This window comes from Monodon monoceros, unplaced genomic scaffold (genome assembly GCF_005190385.1).
Source record: "Monodon monoceros isolate NGI ecotype Baffin Bay Population unplaced genomic scaffold, NGI_Narwhal_1 Super_Scaffold_19, whole genome shotgun sequence".
NCBI classification, from domain to species: Eukaryota; Metazoa; Chordata; class Mammalia; order Artiodactyla; family Monodontidae; genus Monodon; species Monodon monoceros.
Window position 1 is genome coordinate 66,873,688 of NW_021703775.1, and position 24,330 is coordinate 66,898,017.

The 24,330-nt window shown below is 42.4% G+C and overlaps 2 protein-coding genes and 1 pseudogene across 8 annotated transcripts in view; 2 read left to right on the forward strand and 1 right to left on the reverse strand.

Moving 5' to 3' along the window:
- RBKS (ribokinase) overlaps positions 1–9,756 on the forward strand; it is a 74,057-nt gene extending 64,301 nt beyond the window's left edge. Inside the window, exon 8 of one of the 2 annotated variants that reach the window (XM_029231728.1) lies at positions 9,464–9,756. In XM_029231728.1, coding sequence (XP_029087561.1) covers positions 9,464–9,637 — 174 coding nt within the window. In that variant the 3' untranslated portion in view covers positions 9,638–9,756. The remainder of the gene's footprint in view (positions 1–9,463) is intronic. The other variant, XM_029231729.1, reaches the window with a different exon arrangement.
- MRPL33 (mitochondrial ribosomal protein L33) overlaps positions 1–20,491 on the reverse strand; it is a 42,040-nt gene extending 21,549 nt beyond the window's left edge. For 4 of the 6 annotated variants that reach the window (XR_003794869.1, XR_003794870.1, XM_029231738.1 and 1 more), the window contains exons 1-4: positions 20,376–20,491; positions 19,503–19,521; positions 17,148–17,254; positions 11,036–11,114 (exon numbers count right to left, since the gene is read on the reverse strand). Coding sequence is in view for 4 of the 6 variants with exons in the window: in XM_029231738.1 (XP_029087571.1) it covers positions 11,036–11,114; positions 17,148–17,254; positions 19,503–19,521; positions 20,376–20,397 (227 nt within the window). In the remaining 2 variants the exon portion in view is untranslated. Of the gene's footprint in view, positions 1–11,031; positions 11,115–11,271; positions 11,573–17,147; positions 17,255–19,502; positions 19,522–20,375 lie in introns of those variants that run through there. The other 2 variants (XM_029231740.1, XM_029231741.1) reach the window with 2 other exon arrangements.
- A 1,659-nt stretch (positions 20,492–22,150) lies between these two features.
- Positions 22,151–22,455, forward strand: LOC114900548 (annotated as a pseudogene).
- Positions 22,456–24,330: the final 1,875 nt, after the last annotated feature.

The window sequence follows — 24,330 nt, forward strand, 5'->3', positions numbered from 1 at the left end:
GTGTTCCCTCGGTGCTTCTTCCCCAAGATCCATGTCTCCGGCCCGTCTGTGATTAGGCCTTTAAGGACAAAGAATGACTTTTCCTCTCCCAGGCCCCACCAGGTGTTCATGCCTCAACCTCCTGCCAACGGGAAAGAGGCAGAAGCCCCATTCTTAGAACTTGGAAGCAGGAGCAAAGCAGAAATTGCCACCAAGTTAGCCTGAGGGCAAGCCACGTCAGCGGCCCTGCCTGCACGGGGTTGGCAGGTAGCAGGGAGCCTGGTGGGTTTACACAGATCGCTGTCCCTTTCCTGAGCCCCTTGCAATATTCTTTTTTATGAAGAAGAAATAGCACATTGACTTGGGATTTAGTCATATTTCATTCATCCCATTTGCCTTTTCCCTGGCCTCTAAAACCATGAGCCTGGCTGAGGAATTCAGGTCCACAGTGTAGGCTTTGAACAGCTTTGTGTAGGGAGAGGTTTTGAAAAGAAAGGAAAGTGGTTATCTACTTGTCAGATGGAATGTGTTAACAAATCAGGGAGGAATGCAAGGACTTTAACTGTTAGGGTCCCTTGGCAGTTTGGGTGATGAATCATCCAGCGTGGGTACGGATTCCTAACAAATGAAGCCTCACGATGACATCATTCTTGCAAAATCATCTGGGTTTCTGTTGTAGGCGCCTGACAAGTTCTTACCTTGGGGATTTTCACCACATGGCGTTTGTTGTTGTTTTTTTTTCCCCAGCCACAATTAATACCCATCATGCCTTACAATTCACCCACTTTTCTGTCAACTGGAATTTGGCAAACTAGGACTTTCACAAGTCTGTCTCACTATCATCCCTCCTACAGGGCATTCTTGGGACACCTGTGCTTCTCACCTGATCACTCAGCACCCAGCCTCCTGATAGTCCTGGATTCAGTCAGGCTGTATTTCAGCAGCGAGCCTGGGCTTGCACTAGTCTGAGGGCGTGGACGTGATGAAGACCACAGAGGAGTGCAGGGGCATCTAGGAGGGTACCTAACCCAGACTCGTGGGATCAGGGAAAACACAGTGCTTTGAATATGGTGCCAGTCAGCAAATATATGATGGCTAAGTTAATAACTGAGTTGAGTCTTAGGAGAGGAGTAGGAGTTAGTCTAAGGATGCGTTCAAGGGGAGGTATCTCAATGAATGAAGACCCGTGGTTACAATGTGTGAGTAGGAAAAAGTAAGAGATGAAACTGGGTAGGTGGGCGGGAGCGCCTCATGTGCCATGCTAAGGAGCTGAAATATTATCCTAAGAAAGATGAGAAATGATCAAAGGGCTCTGGGCATGGAAGTAAGGTGGCTTGATTTACAGCAGTATGGAGGATGGAGTGGAAGGGGCCAGACTGCGGACAGAGAGACTAGTTAGGAAGTTAACGCAGTCCTTTAGAGGTGATGTGAGCATGAAGTAGGGCAATGAGGTAGGGATGAAATGAGAGGACAGATTAGCAAAATATTTAGAATTTACACTTGGCAACTGGTGATTATCCAGAAGACCCCCCAGATTTTCAGGGTGGAGTTGCCACAAACTGAAAAGATAAGAAGAGGCCCATGTTCAGCCAGAGTTATCAGTTCGATTCGGGTATGTTGAGTTAGAACTGCCTGCAAGAGACCTGCGGCTGGTCGAGCTGACTCACAGGTAGTTAAGATACAGGAATCCCAAGACAGAGGAGAGTGTGGGCTAAAGATAATGACTTAGGACTCCTCATATTCATAGCAGTCAAAACCATAACAGCACAGTATTTGACACACCCAGGAAATTAGGGGAAATGAGAAGGGCAGTGGGTGAAGGACAGAACCTGAGGGAATACCAATGTGGATGGTGGGGGAGAAGGAAGACAGACCATGGCAGAGACAAAGAAGGAGGATCAGAGAGACACGGGGGCCCAGGAGGGTGCCTTACTGCTCTGTGCTTCTCTCCCCTCTAAACCTTATGGTTGTCCTGTTCCTCATAAGTAAGCTCTTCCTCACCTCCCCACACAGCCCTTATAGGTGAAAGCGGCTCCTGATCCCAAAGCACATTCTTGCAGCTTCCAGCCATCCCTCCTCTACCCTCCTGAAGAGATTCCTGCATCTTCATGGCTCATACAATTCAGTTATAAAGCCTCAACTTCCTTTCCTGGTCATTCTCTGTTTATCTAAGCCTGGCATCTACATAACCATTTCTCTCTCCACACCTCCCCCCAATGCTACCATCACAGGACGACTTGAGTACCATGAGGATGAACCATCACCAAGACTCACAGTTCCTAGATGCCCCCACCTCCAGGGACTCTTCACCTCCACTCCAGCCTCCCGTTCCCATGACGACTCCCAGGAAATGGTTAATACCTGGCACAGCTTCAGTCCTGTGGGAATAAACCTCACATCCTACTCTGACCACAACCAGCTCTCTCACCTCTTCTCCTACACTTGTGTTCTCACTTTCCTTAGTGCCCTCCATTTTCTTCTGACCTGTTGACCCCCCCCCCGACCTCTCTTCCTTCTTTACCCGGGTTAGACTCTCCAGTTATTCATCTGGTTATTCTTTTTTTTATGTAAATTTTTTTTTTAATTTTTTGGCTGTGTTGGGTCTTTGCTGCGTGCAGGCTTTCTCTAGTTGCTGCGAGTGGGGGCTGCTCTTTGTTTTGCAGTGCACGGGCTCTAGGCACATGGGCTCAGTAGTTGTGGCACGTGGGCTCAGTAGTTGTGGCACACGGGCTCAGTAGTTGTGGCACACAGGCTCAGTAGTTGTGGCTCGCAGGCTCTAGAGCACAGGCTCAGTAATTGTGGCACACGGGCTTAGTTGCTCCACGGCATGTGGGATCTTCTCGGACCAGGGATCGAACCCGTGTCCCCTGCATTGGCAGGCAAAGTCTTATCCACTGCACCACCAGGGAAGCCCCATCTGGTTATTCTTTCCTGAAATCTTTACTCCCTTTGTACCTTCCCTCTTCCCCCACACCTGCCCAGGGCAACTCTGGTCCCCATTCTCTTCTCTGCTCCTGCCCGAAGCACACAGAGGGAAACGGGATCCCATACAGAAGAACATCATTAAAGATTCACGGTCTTCACCCTCATCCCTGTAATTCTTCATCGCTATAGAAAACATAAGCCCTTCCCATGGGGAAATAGGAAAAATTGAGCAGTAGCCCAAAGCCCAATCTCTCTCCCAAAATAGCTTCTCCACCTGCTCTATTGCTAGATTTCCACACAGATGTCCTTGGTACAATCTTGACTGCCATTTACCACATTTAGTCTTACCTTGGGCAAGTTACTTAACCTCCTTAAATCCTAGTTTCCTCAGTTTTAAAATAAGGATCCCCCAGGCTTGCTGCCAACCTCCATGGCACTTTGTGCAAATTAGAAGGCGCCTCTCTGAATAGGTGTAGCTTGGGGAGCTGAGCACAGCCTGCAGACCCACAGTCACCCCGTCACCGGGGCACCCTCGTGCAGAGCCACCTTGTATGACCAGACACTGCAGCCCCAGCTACACCGACCTCCACAGGGTTCTTAGGGAACAAAGGCGATAACCTACACAGTGCCCAGCAGAGAGGATGACCCTGAGCAGAACCTCAGCCAGAAGAGCCCTTGCGGACCACCTGGACTTGTAGGTATGCTCTGCTGGGGTGGCACCTGCAGCCATTTCAGGCATTGCCTGCCAGCTCCAAGAGGTTTATCACTGTGCTCCCCTCTCTCGTCAGAGAGCAGACCCCTGAGAGACTGGGACATGTGCTGCTAAGTTCAGTGAGAGAGCAGACCAGGGTCATAGTCAAGGGCTCAGGCAGGCAAGGGGCAGTGGGAGGGAGCAGGGAGTGCGGGCAGCTAGACAAAGAGGATGGTCTGCAAGGGAGAAGGGAAATGAGCAGCCCGCCTCCCCAGGGCCACACTGCCTCCCCCACCGCACACGCCAGCTCTCGGTGCTGTCCTTAGGAGCACCCGCCTCTCAGACTCTCCCCTTGGGGTCCTCTCAGCCGCTGCTGATGAGTGCCATCCCTACGCCACCAGCCCTGCAGGGTGCCTCGCCCTCCCCCAGGCCCCCACCAGAGGGCTCAGGTACTCCATAGGGTGTTTTGCTCCTTCCACTTCACTGTTAATCCATCTGCCTCCCGCGTCCCACAGGCCAGAACCCCTCAGGACCCAGGAGTGTGCAGGCCCTCAGGAGAGCAGGAATTTCAGAATGCTACATCCATTCTCTAAGAGCGGCTCTTCCTTAAGAGGCAATCATTGTGAGAAGGCAATGAATAGTAGCCACGTGGGTATTTTTACTGAAGAAAGATGAATTATGTCATCACCCCTTTTGGCACAAAAATAATTTTCAGTAAAAGGTTAAAGCCATCATGTTGTATCAATGAGAACTATTCCATTATTCCAAGAATGATTGATTGGAAAGTACTTTACTTACAGGAAAATCACAGTGATACAATACAGCTTCTACTTAAAGCGCTTTCCATTAAAAAAAAATTATAACCAGTGTATAAAAATAGTTATACTGAAGATGTGAATCAACAGCCGAGTAATTTATTGGCATTTGAAAGCCCTGTGCTATAAATAGATTCAACAATGAGACTATCAAGTAACTCTGGGCTGTGGCAACCTAACCTCCATTTTTTCTGACACAAAAGAAAGTCACATGTAGTTCAGCAAGGGACATCTGGCCCCCTTGGAAGAGATCACTGGAAGAGAAAAACACGATGGAACTAGGACCATGAGTCTGGCCAACTCAAAGCGCTGGGTGAGGCAGTGGAAGAGACACAGGGGACAGAGATATGGTCTCTGCCCTCAGAGAGTTTTCAGGTTGTCCCAGACTGTAGGCCTGTACATACAATCGTCAGTACAATGTTTTAAATGCCTAAGAGAAGTGCAAATGAATGTATCACTCCCTTTCTTTCCCTTACACTCTTCGGTGAAAGTTAAGTAGTACTTTTCTACCTTTTCACTCATAAATTTCAAAGAGCTTTTCCACTGTTGGATGTAATGTGACTTTTAAAATAGTATTCACTGGGGCTTCCCTGGTGGCGCAGTGGTTGAGAGTCCGCCTGCCGATGCACGGGACACGGGTTCGTGCCCCGGTCCGGGAAGATCCCACATGCCGCGGAGCGGCTGGGCCCGTGAGCCATGGCCGCTGAGCCTGCGCGTCCGGAGCCTGTGCTCCGCAACGGGAGAGCCCACAACAATGAGAGGCCCGCGTACAGAAAATAAATAAATAAATAAAATAGTATTCACTGGCCTTCACATCTTTGAGCTGATGGCCCCAGGAGTCTCCCTACTTCTTTGTGCTTTTGGAATGAGGCGAGACTGCTGCGCCCTCTTTGCGAAGAAGAATGTGGATCACCACCCCTACCCCCACCATCTCACTTCTGGTGAGAAGGTGGAGACTGGGGCAGCTGAGAGTTGGTCCATCAGCAGTCATTAACTGAGCATTTACTACTTTTAAGGACTGTATAACTCTGGGGAGTCATCAGATAGGAAAGAACTAGACAAGATTTCTGGCCTCTCAGAGGAGTTTAATACACGGGATTGCCTCAATCAAGGTTCTTGGTTGAAAAACCGAACAGCCGTGTTACTGACATGGGGCACTGGACACCATCACAACGCTGCCACTAACATCCCAGAGTTCAGTTTTTCTGCAATCACTGTCACAGCCAGAAAATGTTCCTCCCAGTTCCCTGGACTTTGAGGAGGGTGTCACTGCCTAGTCCTTAGTTGCAAAGGAAATTGCCTCAACGAGATGGGGTATTTCCAAATGCAGGAAAGAGGTTCTCTCAATTCAGTTCACCCCGACTTGTAGTAGATGTCTACTTAACTAAGAAAAAGAGGGAAATCATTCAGAGGCTGAAATTGGCCCATTTGCAAATTCACACAGTGACCGATCCTGATTTTTTTAACTTCTTTAGTAAAATTTCCTTTGTTAAAAATTTCTCGGGACTTCCCTGGTGGTCCAGTGGTAAAGAATCCGCCTTACAATGTAGGAGACGCGGGTTTGATCCCTGGTCAGGGAACTAAGATCCCACATGCCCCAGGGCAACTAAGCCCACGCGACACAACTACTGAGCTCGCGCGCCTCAACGAGAGAGCCTGTGTGCCGCAAACTACGGGGCCCACGCCCTCTGGAACCCGTGCACCACAACTACAGAGCCCATGGGCCCTGGAGCCCGTGCACCACAGCTAGAGAAGAGAAAACCCGCACGCCACAACTAGAGAGAAGCCCGCGCGCCACAACAAAGAAACCACGCGCCGCAACTAAGACCCGACACAGCCAAATAAATTAACTAATTAAAAAAACAATTTGATACAAATCCTTCTTCATTTTTCTCTGTATTCTTAAAAAAAATACACACATACTCATAGACACAGGTATTTTCTTTCCTCTCTCTTCCATTCCCCCCACCACCCCCACAACCTCCTATCAATCATGATGCTGAAATCTTTTCTGGCTTAACTAATGGACATTTCTCCAGGTATGTGCATGTATTGCTAACCTTTTCGTATTAATAGCTGCATATTTTTCCATAATACAAATGTACGAGATTATTCACCCATTCTCCTATTTGATAGAAAATCACATTATTTCCAGTGTTTTGCCTTTGGAAACAATGCAGCAATAAGCATCTTTGAGCACATATCCCAATATTATAGGAGTTTTCACTTCTGTAGATTTCCAGAAGCAGGACTGCTAAATCAAAGGACACACACATTTTTTAACAAATACTGTATTACTCTTCCACATTCCTACCAACAATATATGAGAGTATCATTGTCCTCTCCATTTTCATCTTGCTGCTCTTGCTATCAATCTTACTATTTTATCAATCTGATGGGTAAAAAAATATTATTTTAATTTGCATTTTACTTAACAGCTGATAACTTAGTATCTTTTCATGTTTACTGGCCATTTACATTTCCTTTTCTGAAATTGCAGACCCATATCCTTTGTCCATTTTTATCCTGCATTTGTCTTTTTCCCAGCAATTTGAAGGTGTTCTTTGAGTATTAGGAATATGTCATATGTATTACAAGAATTTTCACCAAATTTGTGCTTTTTAACTCGGATCTTTTTTTTTTTTTTTTTTTTTTTTGCCGCACAGCGCGGCATGCGGGATATTGGTTCCCCGACCAGGGCTTGTACACGCACCCACTGCAGCAGAAGCACGGGGTCTTAACCGCTGGACCGCCGGGGAAGTCCATTTGGCTTTATTTACAGTGTCTTTGGACATATTTATTTTTATTTTTTTAAATTATAATCTAATCTTTTTTTCATTATGGCTTTCGGGTTTACTGACTGGCTCGTGGTTTCCCTGCTTGCAATTATTCAAATATTCATCTAAATTTTCATACTATGTTACCGTTTTATTTTTTATATTCAAGCCTTTAACCTACCTGGAATTTAATTTTGTGTATGATGTAAAGAGGAATCAAGACTTGAAATCTTAGAGTTTGCCATAACTCTTCATATGTTGTAGTATTTTCCATGTTTTCATAATACACCCTCCACCCAGCTCATAATTTCTCTGGTTTCAGACCTTTCTCTTGTCACATTGCTGTGTTGTAAACTGAGGGAGGGCATGTCTGTCTGTCTCTTTCTTTCTCCATTGTTTCCCTCAGGAAACACTTAATAAACAATTGCAAGTCACCTAGCATAGAGCTTGACATATTTTAGGTACTCAGAAAACATTTCTGGGAGGAAGGAAAGTGTTGAATTCACACCTGAGTTACTATGACTCCTTGGCAAGTTGAATATTGACTGCTTATCTTTGTTAACAAAGGGAAATGTCATTCTCCTTAAAGCCCTTCAGTGCCTCATGAGTTCACTCTGTTCCTCCTCCTATATCTTTGTTCTTTGAGGCCTTCCTTCTCTCTATAAATCTGTCTCATTTCATAAGGATTCCCCTTAGGCAGCCTTTCTTCAACCATTCCTTAAAATTCAACAGTATTTATAAACTCTGCCATACTATTTAGCATTTAATCCACAATTGATTTTATTCTTTTTCAAGTACCCATCACTGTGCTAGGCACACAGCTTAGTAAATACTTAAACTGCAACTGAAACAATCATGCATACCAAGGTATAGCCTCAAGATTTGTTATGAAAGCTCTTGGGACTAAGGAAGCAACAAACTGGGAAAAACTGGAAAATGACCCTGAAAGCTGTTAAATACCAGAATGATTTTTCAAGTGAAATTGTATTACATTTATTTTAAATACATTTGTTGGATGAACACATGACTAGGTACTGCCCTACCTGAAGGCAGAGGTCAACAGACTTTCTTTGGTATTTTCTATTTCCATGGGTCCCTATATGGCCTTCACCAACTTGGGCCTTTGGAGATTCAGGGGAAATGGAACTAAGGCTTATATGACCCTACATTAGTTTGAAAATAACATCTGAAAGGCTCTCACCACGTTCCGCATGAATTTTTAATGGAGAAACAGCTAATTCTAGGGCTATGGCAGAGAATATACAAGATGAGCCTGGAGCATCTTATAATGTCAGAAAATAAGAAAGTGCTCAAAAAATAAAATGATGGAAGTATGTCAAAGGGACACAAGTACCAACTGAAAGAACTCCCAACTGCCAAAGCTGGAACAATTTGAGCAAAAAATAAATAATGTAGTGCTGGATTATAGCCTAAGGAATAAAATAAATATCCCTGAGTTCATACTTATATAAGTGAGCAGCTGAATAAATAAATGAGGGAGAAGAAACAAATCTCCCATAGAGAATTCCAATTTATGGAGATACTCCATAAATGGAGTTACTCCACCCTCAGGGAGGTAGAGCATAACTCCCCACCCCTTAAGTGTGGACTATACTCAGTGATTTGCTTCCAAAGAGCAAGTATAAAGAGAGAAAGTAACTTTACAATGGTGAAACCTGGCCAAGACTACCTTAGCCAAGTGCTCAAGATTAACATCATCAGTGTAAGTCATGTTGACAGTATGTACCCTTGATACGACATGATGAGAATGACACTTCACCTTTGTGGTCTTCCTCCCCAAAACCGTAAACACAGTTTAATCATGAGAAAAACAGACAAATCCCAATTGAGGTACATTCTACAAAATACTCAACCAGTCCTCAAAACTATCAAGGTCATCAAAAACAAAGAATGTCTAAAAAACTGTCACAGCCTACAGCAGTCGAAGGAGATATGACAACTAAATGTAATCCAGGTATCCTGGATGAGATCTTGGAACAGAAAATACACATTAAGCAAAACTAGTGAAATCTGAATAAAGTATGTAATTCAGTTAATATGATAATGCTATTATTTCGTCAGTGGTGACAAATGTACCATAATAATATGTTTACAGAACTAGACGTGGGGTATATGGAAATTCTCTACTATCCTTGTACCTTTTCTGTGCATCTAAAACTATTTTAAAATAAAAAGTGTACTTAAATATTTTGAAAATACAGTTTGGGCAACAGATGGCTACATGCTTATCTCTACAACTGTGCTTTTAATTACAGGGCGCTGGTGACAGTTTTGTGGGAGCGTTGGCCTTCTACCTGGCTTACTACCCTAATCTGTCCTTGGAAGAAATGCTCAAGAGATCCAATTTCATCGCAGCAGTCAGTGTCCAGGCTATAGGAACACAGTCATCTTATCCATACAAAAAAGACCTGCCCCTTGATCTGTTCTGATTGCTATTAACTCCAAGATAAATATACCTGGAAATAAAGTATACTTGGGGATGGCCACTCTTAACCAGCAACTTACTATGTCATCTTCTCCTTTCTTTGCAAATACTATATTCATTTACTAAGTCATCCTCAAGCCTTCATTTATTTCTTTATAATGATGATTTCTTTGCTTTTCACGCAAAAGTCAACTAGACAGAATTAAGGATTCCACAACGAAGACATGTACAAACAATACCACTATTCAGGAACCAGCAAACTCTACTGCCAACACATCATGATACTATAATGTAACACCATACAGCAGAGGTTGCATACAACGGTGTTTAGAGTCAGAGCAGAGAGTGTTAAATAAGCGAAGGGGGCATACGAATTGGGCCACTCAAGCAGTTCCTAAGAGGGGCAGCTGACATTCAGCTTTGCCTTTAGTGTTGTCAAAGCTTCTGGTTTTGCAAGGGAAGCCAGAAGTTTGGATGTTTATTGAAATCTTTCAACGTTTAGGTATCAGCAACTGATTTTTTTTAATTGTAAATACCACCTGTGGGCTGCTTTCAGCCCATGTGCTGAATAGACAAGTCATTTGCTAAGCCAGATTCTAAGTTTTTTGAAAAAAAAGGTGATTTATGCATGTCACAGACCCTTTACGCTGGGCTTAGGTAGGATCAGGTGCAAGATTTTTCTTGTAACCCAAGACCACAATGTAGAGTTTCAATCTAAAAACAGCCAAGATCTCACCTAGTACTGCTGTGAATTAGAGCTTTAACAAAAGATGCCAGAAAAATAGCTGATTGACTATCATGCCACAAGCCTCTAAGATTCAACAACTGTCTAATTTTATTTCCAGAGAGCTGCGCTCACATCCTCAGGAGATAGATTGGGCCACAGGGAGGAACACCTGTTATTTTGGAACAACATTGGTTTCTTAATGCTTGTGGTCATGGTGAACACTCTATCCTTCTCCCCTATAAATGCAGTAGGATACGTACCAGCAGAGCTCAAAATGTGAGCTGATGCTTACCTTCAGCCACAAATTTGACAAGTAAAGGGGAAAAATGGGCAATTTTGAAAATCTGTAGTAAACAATAGCTCGAGTGGGAAAGTGTACAGATCTGGGTAGGGCAGGAGTCCTTATCTGACAGGGATTTCCAAGCTGTGTGGTACCACTGCCCCAGAAGCCCTAGCCATTAGCTTTATGGAAATACACTATAGCGCCTCTTATAAAAAAAAAAAAAAAATCTAGGAGTTAAAGCAGTCCAAAGCTGTCCTAGAAAATCCTAGATACTACTTTGGAGACATGAGTTTGAGAATATGGACCAATGGCATTTTTCTAACTATATAAGCACAAATCAAAAATAGCAGTTCTCTTGGTTTCTTCTGTGTTACAGCTGGCTCCCTTCTTACCATTCCTGCTCACCGCTGCCATCTCTGTTATTGCATGGGAGTTCTTTCAAGATCACTCTGGACTGTGACTCTGCCTTTTCTGTGAAGTACAAGAAAGAACAGACTGGAAACTCTTGCACAAATCTCACTATGGAAAATTTTCTTTTCTTATATGAAACAATGGTTATTTTTTAGGAATGTAGTTTTTAAAATTTCAAATAGTGGGGGAAAACACCACTAAGAGACAATAGTACAGGCTATTTTAATATTTTTATTAAGGGCTATAAAAATATCCAGAAAGATAAATAAATGTGATGCAATGATATATGTCCTAATATGAAGAACTTTCTTTCACTCCATTGTTTTCCTTCACAATGGCCTTCAAATCACAGGAGGCAGTGATTCCATGCCATTTCCTCTTCTTTCATTACACGCTGCAGAATTTCTGAATCAGTATCCCGCCCTCAGTCTTCTCACTTATAAATCAAATTCATTTTCAATCCATTGTTTAGAGGGAGCGTATTTTTTTCTGTTCCACAAAGAGGACTTTTTTTTTCACTGAAGGAGGAGAAAAAAGGATTGTAGCAGAAAACTAAAAAGTATCGTCACCATTTTTTAATAAAAATACATATCAGACCATGAGCCCTCTCTTCTTTTTCTTTCCTTTGTCATGAGGATGGAGCTGACTTGCTAACTCAGTTCCTCAATCCCAGAGATCAGAGAAGACTGGAGAAAATGGTAAGGAAAACAAGGGAAGGTGCACCAGCCAATCAGCGGCATCCCTGGTACCCCACAAGGTCACATTTCAACCAATGTGAAATAATCAAATTTAAAAAAAGAAAATTACAAGCAAAAAAATGAAAATGTCTTCACCCAGCTAATGTCTACTCTTGTAGGAAGTGAAGCAAGAGCTAGACTCCAGAAAAAGAGCAGTAAAAACTGAGCAGACCGGGCTTCCCTGGTGGCGCAGTGGTTGAGAGTCCGCCTGCCAATGCAGGGGACACAGGTTCGTGCCCCAGTCTGGGAGGATCCCACATGCCGCGGAGCAGCTGGGCCCGTGAGCCATGGCCGCTAAGCCTGCGCGTCCGGAGCCTGTGCTCCGCAGTGGGAGAGGCCACAACAGTGAGAGGCCCGCACACCGCAAAAAAAAAAAAAAAAAACTGAGCAGACCACAGAAGAAAAGGAAGCCTGGCTGAAAGAGTAAGTACACATTAAACCTTGTACTTTCCAGAAATGGTTTCATATACCCAAATATAAATTTTCAAGTTTGGTAATAGATTTAACATCATAACCCAAATCTTATTATTTTAAACATCATAACAGAGTACAGTTCTCTGAAACACCCAAAACAAAAATGCTAACTGCCTGGATGAAAGATTAGAGACCAGATGCTAGGCAATTAGGTTTTCATAGTTCCTGTAATGCCCTATTATAGCACTCCATTAACATCACACATCTCTCCCTCACCCGCCCCCACACACACACACACCACCTGAATTCTTCTTTGCCAAAAAAAGCCAAAAACAGTGCATCCAGGAAGATCCAGAACTCAAAAGACTAAGACACAACAGCAACTCACCTGTCCCTACCACATATAGAGATTTTAGCTTTGTTTTTTTGTTATTCTTCTGTATCAATATGGATACCCTGTATATGAGATTCCCAAACTGTCTATGATTAAGAATTAGCTAGAGAGCTTATTTAAATACACTCCTACTTCTTACCTCCACCTCTACCCTAATTCTGGTTCTGTAGAACTAGAGGGGGACTGGAAGTCTGTATTTTTTCAAAACCCTCAGATGATTCTGATGGGCAGCTGAAATTAATAACCATTAACCAGTCAACAGAATTTTATCTATAATGTTAATTTAAAATACATATTTTATTACTTTGTATATAGGGATATTTTTAATATACTTCAAATCATCTAATATTAAACATAAGTAGGACTCATGCTCCTCCAAAGTCCAAGGAAGACTACAAAGCATTATAAGACAGTAGTAAAGAACCCAAACAGCTTCCTACCAGACAATGTTATTCATTGCAAGAAATATTTCCCCCATGTTTTTCTACATGGAACTAAAAAATGGATAAAAAAAAGAATTTGTCTCGTGGATAACCAGTCAGGAGATTATTTAAATGACCTTGAACAGAAATAACTGATGAATATTAGTAAAGCAAGGCTTTATTCATAAAAATTTTGATTTACTTGCTGCATTCCTTCCCTTAATTCAAAGAATAAATATTTAAGTTCACAGAACTGTGCTAGGCAAAGTGGAATTTATGAAAGCGTAAAAGTCCCTGATTTAATAGCAGTGTATCATGAGGTGCCTGTATGGATGTCCAGGAAGCCCCACAGGAACCTAAAGATCAAAGGGGACTGGAATGGTGAGGGAAACGCCTCACAGAGAGGGTCAGGTTTAGCCTCTGAAGCAGCAGCAGCATCTGGATGAGCTAAAACAGGAAAGGGCATATAGTGCAGAGAAATGGTGATAGGAGGTAAGAATGACAGTGTTGACCACAGGGGAAGGTCCTGATTAAAAAAAAAAAAAGAAAACAGACTAATTTGGCTCCATGTAATAGAAAAAATATGGGGCCTGGAGTCAAAAAGATTGGGTTCAAACCTTGGTGCCACCATTTATCTACTGTGAGTCCTTGGGCAAATTTCTCAAAATACTCTTCCTTCAGTTTTCTTCCCTATGAGAGGGATAACTCCATCTCCCTCACAGGTTGCCAGACAGCAAACACTCAGTATGTGTTAGATGAGTTGAAATGACACACTGCTATCCACAATCATAAACATAAATTAATTTTCTGTCAAAATATTTGCTGCTTAATTCACAGAAGAATGAATCTGTCAAGTTCTTCCCCTACATCTAACCTAAATCTATTCTGCTTCAATTAAAGTCTATATTGTCTTGTTTAGTCATCCAAGGAATTAAAACTGACAAGTTTTCATTTTCTTTATAATAAACCTTCATATATTTAACAAAGTTTAATAAGCTTATGCCTCAACCTTTAATCCTTCCTCCTTGGAAATTTGCATCTAGTTTCATATGAGGAAAAGGAGTTTGAAAGGACTTGGGCTGGTTCTAGCCATAGAGTATACCATAAAGTCCTCAAATAATTGGGAATTTTTCCATGTTTCCTTGCCTGATTTCCTTCATAAAGCAGACAAGGAAAACATTACCCTTAAACTAACCATTTATTCACTGCAGTAAAATATGCTGGGAGAAATGCCAAGCTATTTGGTACCCTGGGCAATGGGGCAGGCCGCAAGGCAAATATCACGCAAGTGTCCACGGCATTCAGTAAGTGGGCAGAAAGCCAAGCGCTCTGCTATCCCAGAACATTCTCTTCTTCAGAAGAGACAACGCTGTGCCGCCATGGCTCCAACCATTGCTTATCAGAAAAGCTCTAATCGTCTGTTTGAAATTTATATATGAATCTTTTCTTCCACTTTCAACTTACAGTCAGAACTGTTTATGGCTGTATCCTTTCCCAATCTCAAAACTTAAAATCAGTCTGACAAATAATAAGTTCCTAACGCCTCCATACAACAGTGAAAATTCCAATACATTTTCACACTTAAAATATCAGAGAAGGTTATGCAATCAACATTTATTAATGTCGTATAAGTTCCTAAAAAACTCTATAATGGAGCTAAAATGCTAGAAAAACAACTACTTTATTGTAAAGTTCATCACTTTGGGTTTTCACCAGCTGATACAAAGAAATCAGAGGGAGAAAACCACCACACCAATCCAATATCACATTGCTATGGTCTGAATGTTTGCATTCCCCCAAATTTATGTCGAAATCCTAACCTCCAAAGATGATGGTATTAGGAGTTAGGGCCTTGGGGAGGTGCTTTGGTCATGAGGGTGGAGCCTTCATGAATGCGATTCATTCTCTTATAAAAGAGACTCCAGAGCTTGCCTGCCCCTCCACCATGTGAGAACACAGCAAGAAGAACCCCTTCCTATGAACTTGAAGAGGGCCCTCGCCAGAAAGCGACCATGCTGGCACCTTGATCTCGGACGTCCCAGGTCCCAGAACTCTAAGAAAGATCTGTTGTTTATGAGTCACCCAGTCTGTGGTACTTTGTTATATCAACCCAGACTAAAACACATACCTTATCATTCTAATAATTTTTCCACCATATGAGATGTCATCCTGAAATTCAGACTCCTAATTATCAGGTACAAACCCCTTTTTATTATAATAAAGAACGACCAGAAATTTTAACACCAAAAATACAGCAGGAAATTTTATTTCTGTTAAAGAATGGAATTTATACCAATTTTAGGCTGACAACTGGGCTTCTCAGAGCCTTTTTTAAATGCCTCCTTACATTGGTACAGCCCTCATTTTTTTTTAAGGTGGTATTATTTTTGTTTTTCTTAGACATTGACGAATACAGCATAATGAACAGTGGCTGTGAGACCTTCCGTACAAACTCTGAAAGCAGCTAGTAAGGTAGCTGTCAGCCAGATTCGCATTAATGCCCAACCACAGTTCACGCACCAGTAAGTGAGTTTTAGCCTCCTATGAAATCTCTCGATAACAGGTCCATACGTACAGTGATTCCGGGCCTAGACTTGGAGTCAGACAGTCCTGAGTTCAAATTTGTATTCTGTCACATATTTTAGCTGTATGTCCTTGATTAAGATCCTTGGTACCAGATTCCTAACCTATAAAATGGGGTTCAGATTGCCTGGAGAGTATGGGTGCTTATGTTACTATGCATTCACATATCCGAAGACCTGAAGACTTGTGTAGGTAAACAAAGAAGACAGAATTTTCCATTTGGTCTGGTTATTCACAAGCACTAGCTTGTTTCCTTTCTCTCAAGGATCACTGTCTTTTGTTGCCTATATTGTCCTTTTGTTGTTGTTGAGTTTCAAGTGGGAAAGTAAATTCGGTCCCATTGCTCCATGTTGGCCACAAGTGAGTCGATCAGGTCTTGTTCTTAGTTAAAGAAAAAGTTGATTATGACATTAAGTGCCTATCTTTCATTATATAATGGATTAATTTGGAGAAATAAGATTCTAGCACCAATTTCAACTCTGATCACCAACGAGGTGTCTCACAATTCAACTCAACTCTGACACTATCGGCCTGGAGATAGTAACTCAGTAACAGCCAGATGGAAGTGACGCATAGGGCAAGGTACGGGGAAGGGGAGTGAAGCTTCCGTGCCCTCTCTGAGCATGCCAGTCTCCCAGAATCGCCACGTGATTACCAACCCAGAAGCTCCGGCACTGCCATTATTAACAAGCAATTATAAAGGGGCTGTTTAGAAGCAACGGCACAAAAATGAGATGAATGGCCTGCAGTTTTGTTTGCTAGTTAATTTTGCATAAATTGGCTCATGAAATCCAAAAACAGGATAGGCTACCACCAACAGTAATCGGGGTGCTGACCCTTTTTATCTGGACTTTGGAACATTTGTCTCTTTCAGACAAATGTTTCTATCCACTAAGGCCATTTACAGTTATCACTTACTATGGCATTTTAGCAGATGGTACAAAACAGAAAATGAAATTTCCTACCCTCCTGCTCTAATATATAGACAGCATACTCCTTTAACTCCAATCTGGACCTAATTACTTGCCACTGTTGGGCAGATGACCCCAGCAGAACATTCCCTCCCTTTTTCAAGACACTCTTCTCTGTTTCCAGAACAATATCCCCTATTCTATTTACATGGCTGCTTTCTCACCTTCAAATCTTTGGTTAACCATCTCCTACTGGATAGACTTTCCCTGAACTATCCTATCTAAATGATAAAGGTAGGATCCACCTCCCCCCAACTTCATCCTGTATCTCAGCATCCTGCTTGTTTCTCTCATAGCACTTAGCATAATTTGTCATTTTTCCTTTCTCTCCCTTCCAAAACCAGACTGTAAGTGCCAGTACCACAGGTATTGAGTCTATCTTGTGTCTTCGTATATCCCAGCACCTGGGATACTAACTAGCACCATGGTAAACTTTCAATATGTGCTTGGAATGAATGCTATAGTGACAAAGGGGCCACAAAACTGCCCAGGATGTTCAGCATCAATCTGAAAAGGGCATCAGGCCTTGAAAGCATTTGAATTTATTATGGAGCAACTTCTCTGAATCTTACCTACTGGATCATAATGCAAGAGAGTCAGTTTCTCCCGCAGTCGGCTTCTCTTAGTGTTGAAGGAAAAACCTGTTCCAGCTTGGCTCAACATTTTCACCAGAATTGTTCTAAGATTTAAAAGCAAATTGTTACAAGCTGAGGAAACAGAATAAAATCAGTCATGGGGGGACGGCACATTTTGAGAACCCTATACAGCAGTATTACTTGTGAGACATCACTTAAGCCTTAAATTCAGTTCTAAGACAGCCTATTTTTCTATAAATCACAGCTTGAATGGTTCTGATTCCCAAGATTTGTTCCATTACGCAGGGTGCCTTGGTAATGACCTAACCAAAGCAACAAGAACAATCAAACCACACTGTGGGAACCGACTCAGACACCCACCTTTTAGAAAGAGCAGAAGTCAGGAGTGGGAAAAATACCAAGTACTGGTAACCCTAGCTGGCCAGTCAGGAAGATGGCTGTCTCAGAAGAGCCCTATCTTCCACGGATGAGTAATAAGAGTAAAATCAGGAAAGGACAGAATAAAGGTATTGGAACTTTTACATTGACAATGTGCAAAACCTTGTTCCCCTTTATATTTTGTTTAAGTTGTTTAAGTTCTAGTCATCCAAAGCATTAAAGTTCATGTTTTGCCTCACTGGACCTTTTAATACCTCATACTATTTGTTACTCTTGCACATGTCTTGTCTCCCTATGTAGATCATGCTATTTGATTTCTCATCTAAGTCCAAAAAAGAATTTGAAGCATTCAAATATACAATATATCTAAGATATATTACACATCTTTGCATCCCTTTCAATATACAGCACAGTGCCTCATACTAAGAGGGATATAATATCTGTTGATTAAGATAGAGAATAATCAGTCATTCATTCAAAAAGATTCAACAAATATTAAGTGCTTACTCTGTGGAAAGCACTATAGGAAATGCAAAGCCCTGTAAGTCCACATCTGCACCTTGGAGAACTAACAATAATAGTATGGAAGGTGGGCCTCCCTGGTGGCGCAGTGGTTGAGAGTCCACCTGCCGATGCAGGGGACACAGGTTCGTGCCCTGGTCCGGGAGGATCCCACATGCCGCGGAGCGGCTGGGCCCGTGAGCCATGGCCGCTGAGCCTGCGCGTCCGGAGCCTGTGCTCCGCAACAGAAGAGGCCACAACAGTGAGAGGCCCGCGTACCGCAAAAAAAAAAAAAAAAAAAAGAAAATAGTATGGAAGGTGAGTTGTGTACACAAGGTCTGTAAGGCAAGACATACATGACAAATGGCACAAGGATTCAAAGAACATGACAGGCAGGGAGCATCTCTAAAGAAACTGAAGGCATGGGAGATTCCTACAGAACCTGAAGGTGGGAAATAAATAACTGGACTGTGGGAAAAGCTATATTAATCAATAAAAAATATTGAGGGTAAAACACTAACATACATGTGTTTCATTAACTTTAATCCAAAAAACCTAGTTTTAAGGATTTGTGATGTGTCTTGGGTTGTAAACAAAGGCTGCTTTAGAATTTTTAACACAGAAAATCTTACTTTGGTTATTGCCTACAAAATTTATTTTGAAATACCAGTTTGGTATTTATAGTCTCTCTGGTACAGCATGAAATCTTTAGCCTTTGCTATTTTTGAAATGCTTATACCATGAAGGCAAAGGATTACAAAACTCAATAAAACAGGCTCTGTCGATTAATCAAATCACAGCTTGTTCTGCTCGATTCCTGTAGTGGGCTCCAGACAAAAGTCCCTTGGTCCTCAACCTGAGGAAACAGAATTGCAGTGGTAGTCCAAAGAGAGCACGGGGACCCTGATGATTTGTTTAGGAACAAGACAGCAAGAGCAACTTTTTTTTTTTTTTGCTGTGTTGGGTCTTCGTTTCTGTGCGAGGGCTTTCTCTAGTTGTGGCAAGCGGGGGCCACTCTTCATCACGGTGCGCAGGCCTCTCACTATCGCGGCCTCTCTTGTTGCAGAGCACAGGCTCCAGACGTGCAGGCTCAGTAGTTGTGGCTCACGGGCCTAGTTGCTCCGCGGCATGTGGGATCCTCCCAGACCAGGGTTCGAACCCGTCCCCGGCATTAGCAGGCAGATTCTTAACCACTGCGCCACCAGGGAAGCCCAAGAGCAACTCTTAGTAAATTATTTGAATGTTCACTTAAGTAGGTCAGTTGGGAAGGAGGGAAAATATTTTTTGAAATAGTTCATAGGGCCAAAATAATTCAAGTAACTAATCCTCAAATCAACTTTTAGAAAATTGAAGCCAAATGCTTAATTTCACACAAGGATTCATTGGCAGCAGTGGGACTGATGAATCTAACATAAACAAGTGAAGTTTAAAAAGAGAAAAACTTTTACTTACTTTGACTTGGTCTTGGCAACTTTTTTGTAGGGAGGAAAGAGAAAAGAAAAATAACGATTTATTATCTTGCTTATGCAAAGCTCATATAATGTCAGGATAATCAAAATTATTTAAATCATGAAGTAGGCCATAAATTGTCACTCAAGTCACTACTCCCTAGCTATTAGGGATCCCGTTAGGATTTTATAGAAGGTTTTTAAAAATCCAATCAGACCACCACAGTTCTGGATGTAATGCTATAGAGTCTCTTTTCAGTTGGACTGGTTACCTTTTAAATCTTCCTAAACTAAGATCTGCTCCACTTGCTCCTCTTCTAAGGTGCAAACACTTGAACTAGAACAAGCCTCTTGTTTGATAAGTTAACCTGTGCAAACTCCAACAACCATCACATCAGGTGGGGAAGTGAAACTAACTCTAACCGGGAAGTCAGCCTGGTGCATGGAAGAACACTATCTTGGGAGCCAGAGGGCTTCTTTCCCAGCCCAGCTGTATGACCTAGAGTCAATCACTGCTCCTCATCTTTAGAGTTCTAGACGACTGAACTAGAGGTTTTCCCCAGTTAGCACGTCCGGAGATTCTGCTGACACACCGCTACAGAGGGCGGGGGAAAGCGCCCCACTCCTGACGGGCTGACTCTACAGTCCGAACGAACCGCAACTGATCCAGAACCAGCGCCGCAGACCCCCGGGACCCACTAGCCCCGCACTGAGCGCGGGCGGGTCATGCCGGGCGCTGTAGTCCTGAAGGCCTGGGAAGTCGCAACAGCAGCTTCCCGACCGGCGCGCGCACCCCACCCCGCAACGTCCCGGGCCCCGCCTGTCACGGCCTCCCGCCCCCGCTGCAGGCCCTGCCACCGCCTCCAGCCCCACTTACAGGTAACCGCGGATAGGAACATGGCGACAGCAGCCTCGGAAACAGGTCCAAATTCCCTCAACAAATAACTGCATCCGGGGCACAGGCCTGTTCCGGAAGAGGATACCGGGAGTGCTCCGAAGCCACGCCCCCCTGTTTAAATCTCAGGGCTGAACCCGCCTCTATCCTGTGTTCTTTACACTCCAGGTGTCTCTTTCGTGGTGCTGGAGTGTGGAGTCCCCTCCCCTTTTGGAGAGGGCCTTTGTTATCGCTCGGGGTTCGCGCCCCAGGCCCTGACTCCTACTTCTGGGTCAGAGTTAGGTGCTTTCCATACATGTTTCATAAATAATCGCAGCCGCCTACATTAAAGCCACAGGAACTCCCTATGTTCCTCAGCCGCTTCGGGCTATCGGGCTCCCGCGTTATTTCCTTAAATTTGTTGCCTTTTTTTGCCTCCTCTGGCCCATCTCCATCTCCACCTAGTTAACATCTACTCTTCAGTCCCTCCAGAACTGAGAACTCCACCTGAATATCCCTATTCCTTAATTATATGTTGGATTTCTAGGAGGGCAGGGCCCTGTGCATCTTGTTAACTGCTGTATCTAAGCATCTGCGTGGCAATAGGGACCGAATAGCCGAGATTGGGAGCGCTGACATAACTTGCTTAATGTCACAAAACTAGTAAACGGCAAAGTCAGAATTTGAACCCAGATTTTGTCTGACTGCAAAGACTCATGCCTTTCCCTCTAGACATTGGGACCTAACCACTTTGCCATCTTCCAATCTTTACCTCTCCACAAGGAACCTGGGCTCCTTCAACACCAGGTACTTCAGCAGAAACCTCATTTCCCAATAATCAGGACTTAAGGATTTTTTTTCCAATCTGTGATTTTACCTATATATTAAATTTTACAAACATGTGAAAGATTTATTCTCATGGATCATCCTCACTGCAAGTAATAAAATTATTAAAAAGAGAAAATGTAGCTCTCCAATACAATACAACACAATTTTTAAAATTAGGACTGTCCTTGCCCTTAGTACCTCTAATGTTTTTTGTTTTCTCCATAACTTAATTCCAGCAACTGAGCACCCTCTAGGTGCCCAAACCCTTCCTTACCTTGTGCAGTTCAGCTGCTGACAAACAAGAGCTTCAGGTGTTCAAGAAGGTAAGGTTTCTTATTTAGGAAATTCCTTTTGGGGATCTATAGGAAAGGAACACAGGACTGGAAGCCAAGGGACGTGAATTCTAGTGTTTGTTCTGTCCCTTAGAAAGTCATTTCAACTCTTCAGACCTCAGTTTCGGGCCCAGTGTGGGCACTGGATCAGTGATTCTCATTCCTGAAGGTATATCAGTCATCTAGGGTCCTTTAAAAGACCTGGATGCCAGAGGAGAGGCCCAGAGTCTGTACAGTATTTCTTCCCCCTCCCCAATTTTCTATGAAGCATTTCAAATATATCAAAAAGTAGAAAGGATAGTATAATGAACAAACTATATACCCAATTCAACAAATGTTAAGATTCTGCTATGTATATTGATGTATATGGAATTTTTTAAAATATGCATATGTATATGCATATATATATATGGTTAGGGTTTTTGGCTAAGCTGTGTAAATGCAAATTGGAGACATAACCTTTCACTCCTAAATATTTAAGTATGTATCTCTCAAGAATAAGATCATTATACCTACAATAGTGTTTTTATTCCTTAAAAAATTAATAGTTTGCGGGAGAAGCTGGGTAAGAGGGAGCAGTATGTTCACGGAAGTCCCCGAGGACTTCCAGTCTCTGCAGAGGAGAAGAAGGAAATGGAAGACAAAGTGACTAGTGCAGAGAAAGCTGAAGAAGCAAAATTAAAAGCAAGATACCCTCATCTCGGACAAAAGCCTGGAGGTTCAGATTTTTTAAGGAAAGATTGCAGAAAGGGCAAAAATATTTTGATTCTGGGGATTACAACATGGCTAAAGCAAAAATGAAGAACAAGCAACTTCCTACTGCAGCCCCAGATCAGACAGAGGTCACTGGTGACCACATTCCCACTCCACAGGACCTTCCTCAACGGAAACCATCTCTTATTGCTAGCAAGCTGGCTGGCTAATTAAAAGAGCTGAACGGCATGAATCTTCTAATTCCCATTATTTCTCCTTAATATGTTACTTCTCTGCTTTTTATTTCCTTTCACTAAGTCATTTGAGAATTATGGCTTTGCAGGTAGTGGTAGTGTGTATGTAAGGGAATATACATGTGTAGAGTTTTGATTAGTTTAACAGTGCACTGATAAAAAGAACATGTTAGAGCAACATAATCTACTTGAAAATAATTGTATATATTACCTAACTCCTAGTGTAGGGCTGGTTCCAACAAGTAACAAGCAAGTTTTACAATTTTAATGCTTTGGCTTTCTTTAATTCATCTTAATTATAGCTTTGTGTGTTACTCTTATTTAACATAACCTCTATTGTATTGATTTCCTCTGCATTTTCCTTTTGGATTTTGTAAAACAGAAGTTTAAGACCACAAGTTAGAAGACAGGTCACATATTTCAAATACAAATAGATTGGGCTTCAAAAGATTTGTATCCTGTGCTTGAACTTGAATGGCCTTAAATCTGTTTCAGCTTTAACAATAGAATTTTACTTGGGCAATATTTGCCCATTCTGGTGTAACTTATGTGACTCTAGTGCTTAACAGCCACTGTTGAAGCTAGTATTCCTATTCAGTTTTATAGTGTTAGAATACCTTTTGTTGTTGAAGATGTGAATGAAGTGTGCATGTGCATCAACTGTTGAATTCACTTTTGTGCCATTTTTGTAAATACAGTAGTTTTGCACAGCCTCTCAAAAAAATTAATAGTTTCCTAATCTCTAAGCCATAGGCAAATTGTCTTTTATGGCTGGTTTCTTCAAAAAGATTGTCCAGTCTGGGACTTCCCTGGCCGTCCAGTAGTTAAGACTCCATGCTTCCAATGCAGGGGGTGCAGGTTCAATCCCTGGTTGGGGAATTAAGATCCTGCATGCCATGTGGCATGGCCAAAAAATTTTTTTAAATAAAATTGCAAAACAAAATGTCCAGTCAAGGTTCATACATTACCTTTAGTTGTCATAAATCTTTAATCTCTTTCAAATCTAAAACAAAACCCCTCACTTTTTCTTTATCGTGATACTGAATTTTTAAAGAGACTGAGCTAGTTTCTTGCGGAGTGTCTCGTAAACTGAATTTGTCTGATTGTTTTCTTATGTGGTCATTTTATTTATTCTTCTATCCCCTGTGTTTCCTGTAAGTTGGAAGGTAAATCTAAAGGCTTGAGTAGATTTCATTTAAAACACTTTTGACAAGAGGACATGATGCTCTCAGCTTCATATCCCAACATATCAGGAGGTCCAGAATGTCAGGTTGTCCCACTGCTAGTGCTAGGTTGGCTGATCTCTGGATCTCTCCGTTGTAAAAGTAGATTTTGTTTCTCTTTGCAGTTTTCTGTAGGGTGGTACTTTGGCATATGAGAATATCCTGCTCCCCAAGAATCTTTCCTCATGGTTTTAGCATCCACTGATGATCTTTTTTTTGACTCAGGAATTACATTTGGGGGTACACAATGGTAATTTTTCTAACATTTCACTTCTTATTCATTTGCTAGTTTTCTTCTGTAAAGAAGAGCTTTCTAGGGACTTCCCTGGTGGTCCAGTGGTTAAAACTCTGTGCTTCTGCTGCAGGGGATTCTGGTTCAATCCCTGGTCGGGGAACGAATATCCTGCATTTTGCATGCCTGTGCAGCATGACCAAAAATTTTTTTTAATTAAATAAATAAATAAAAGCAGAGCTTTCTATAACCAGTTGAGGCTGAATTATAGTTCCTCCTAAAAAGTCAGGGTAAATGCTAATTATTTTCTCTTTAATTACTAACATTCAGAGTAAGAACTTAGCATGAGTCACTTCCAGTGGTGACAAAGAGGTTTTCCCCTTTCTGTAATTTTCT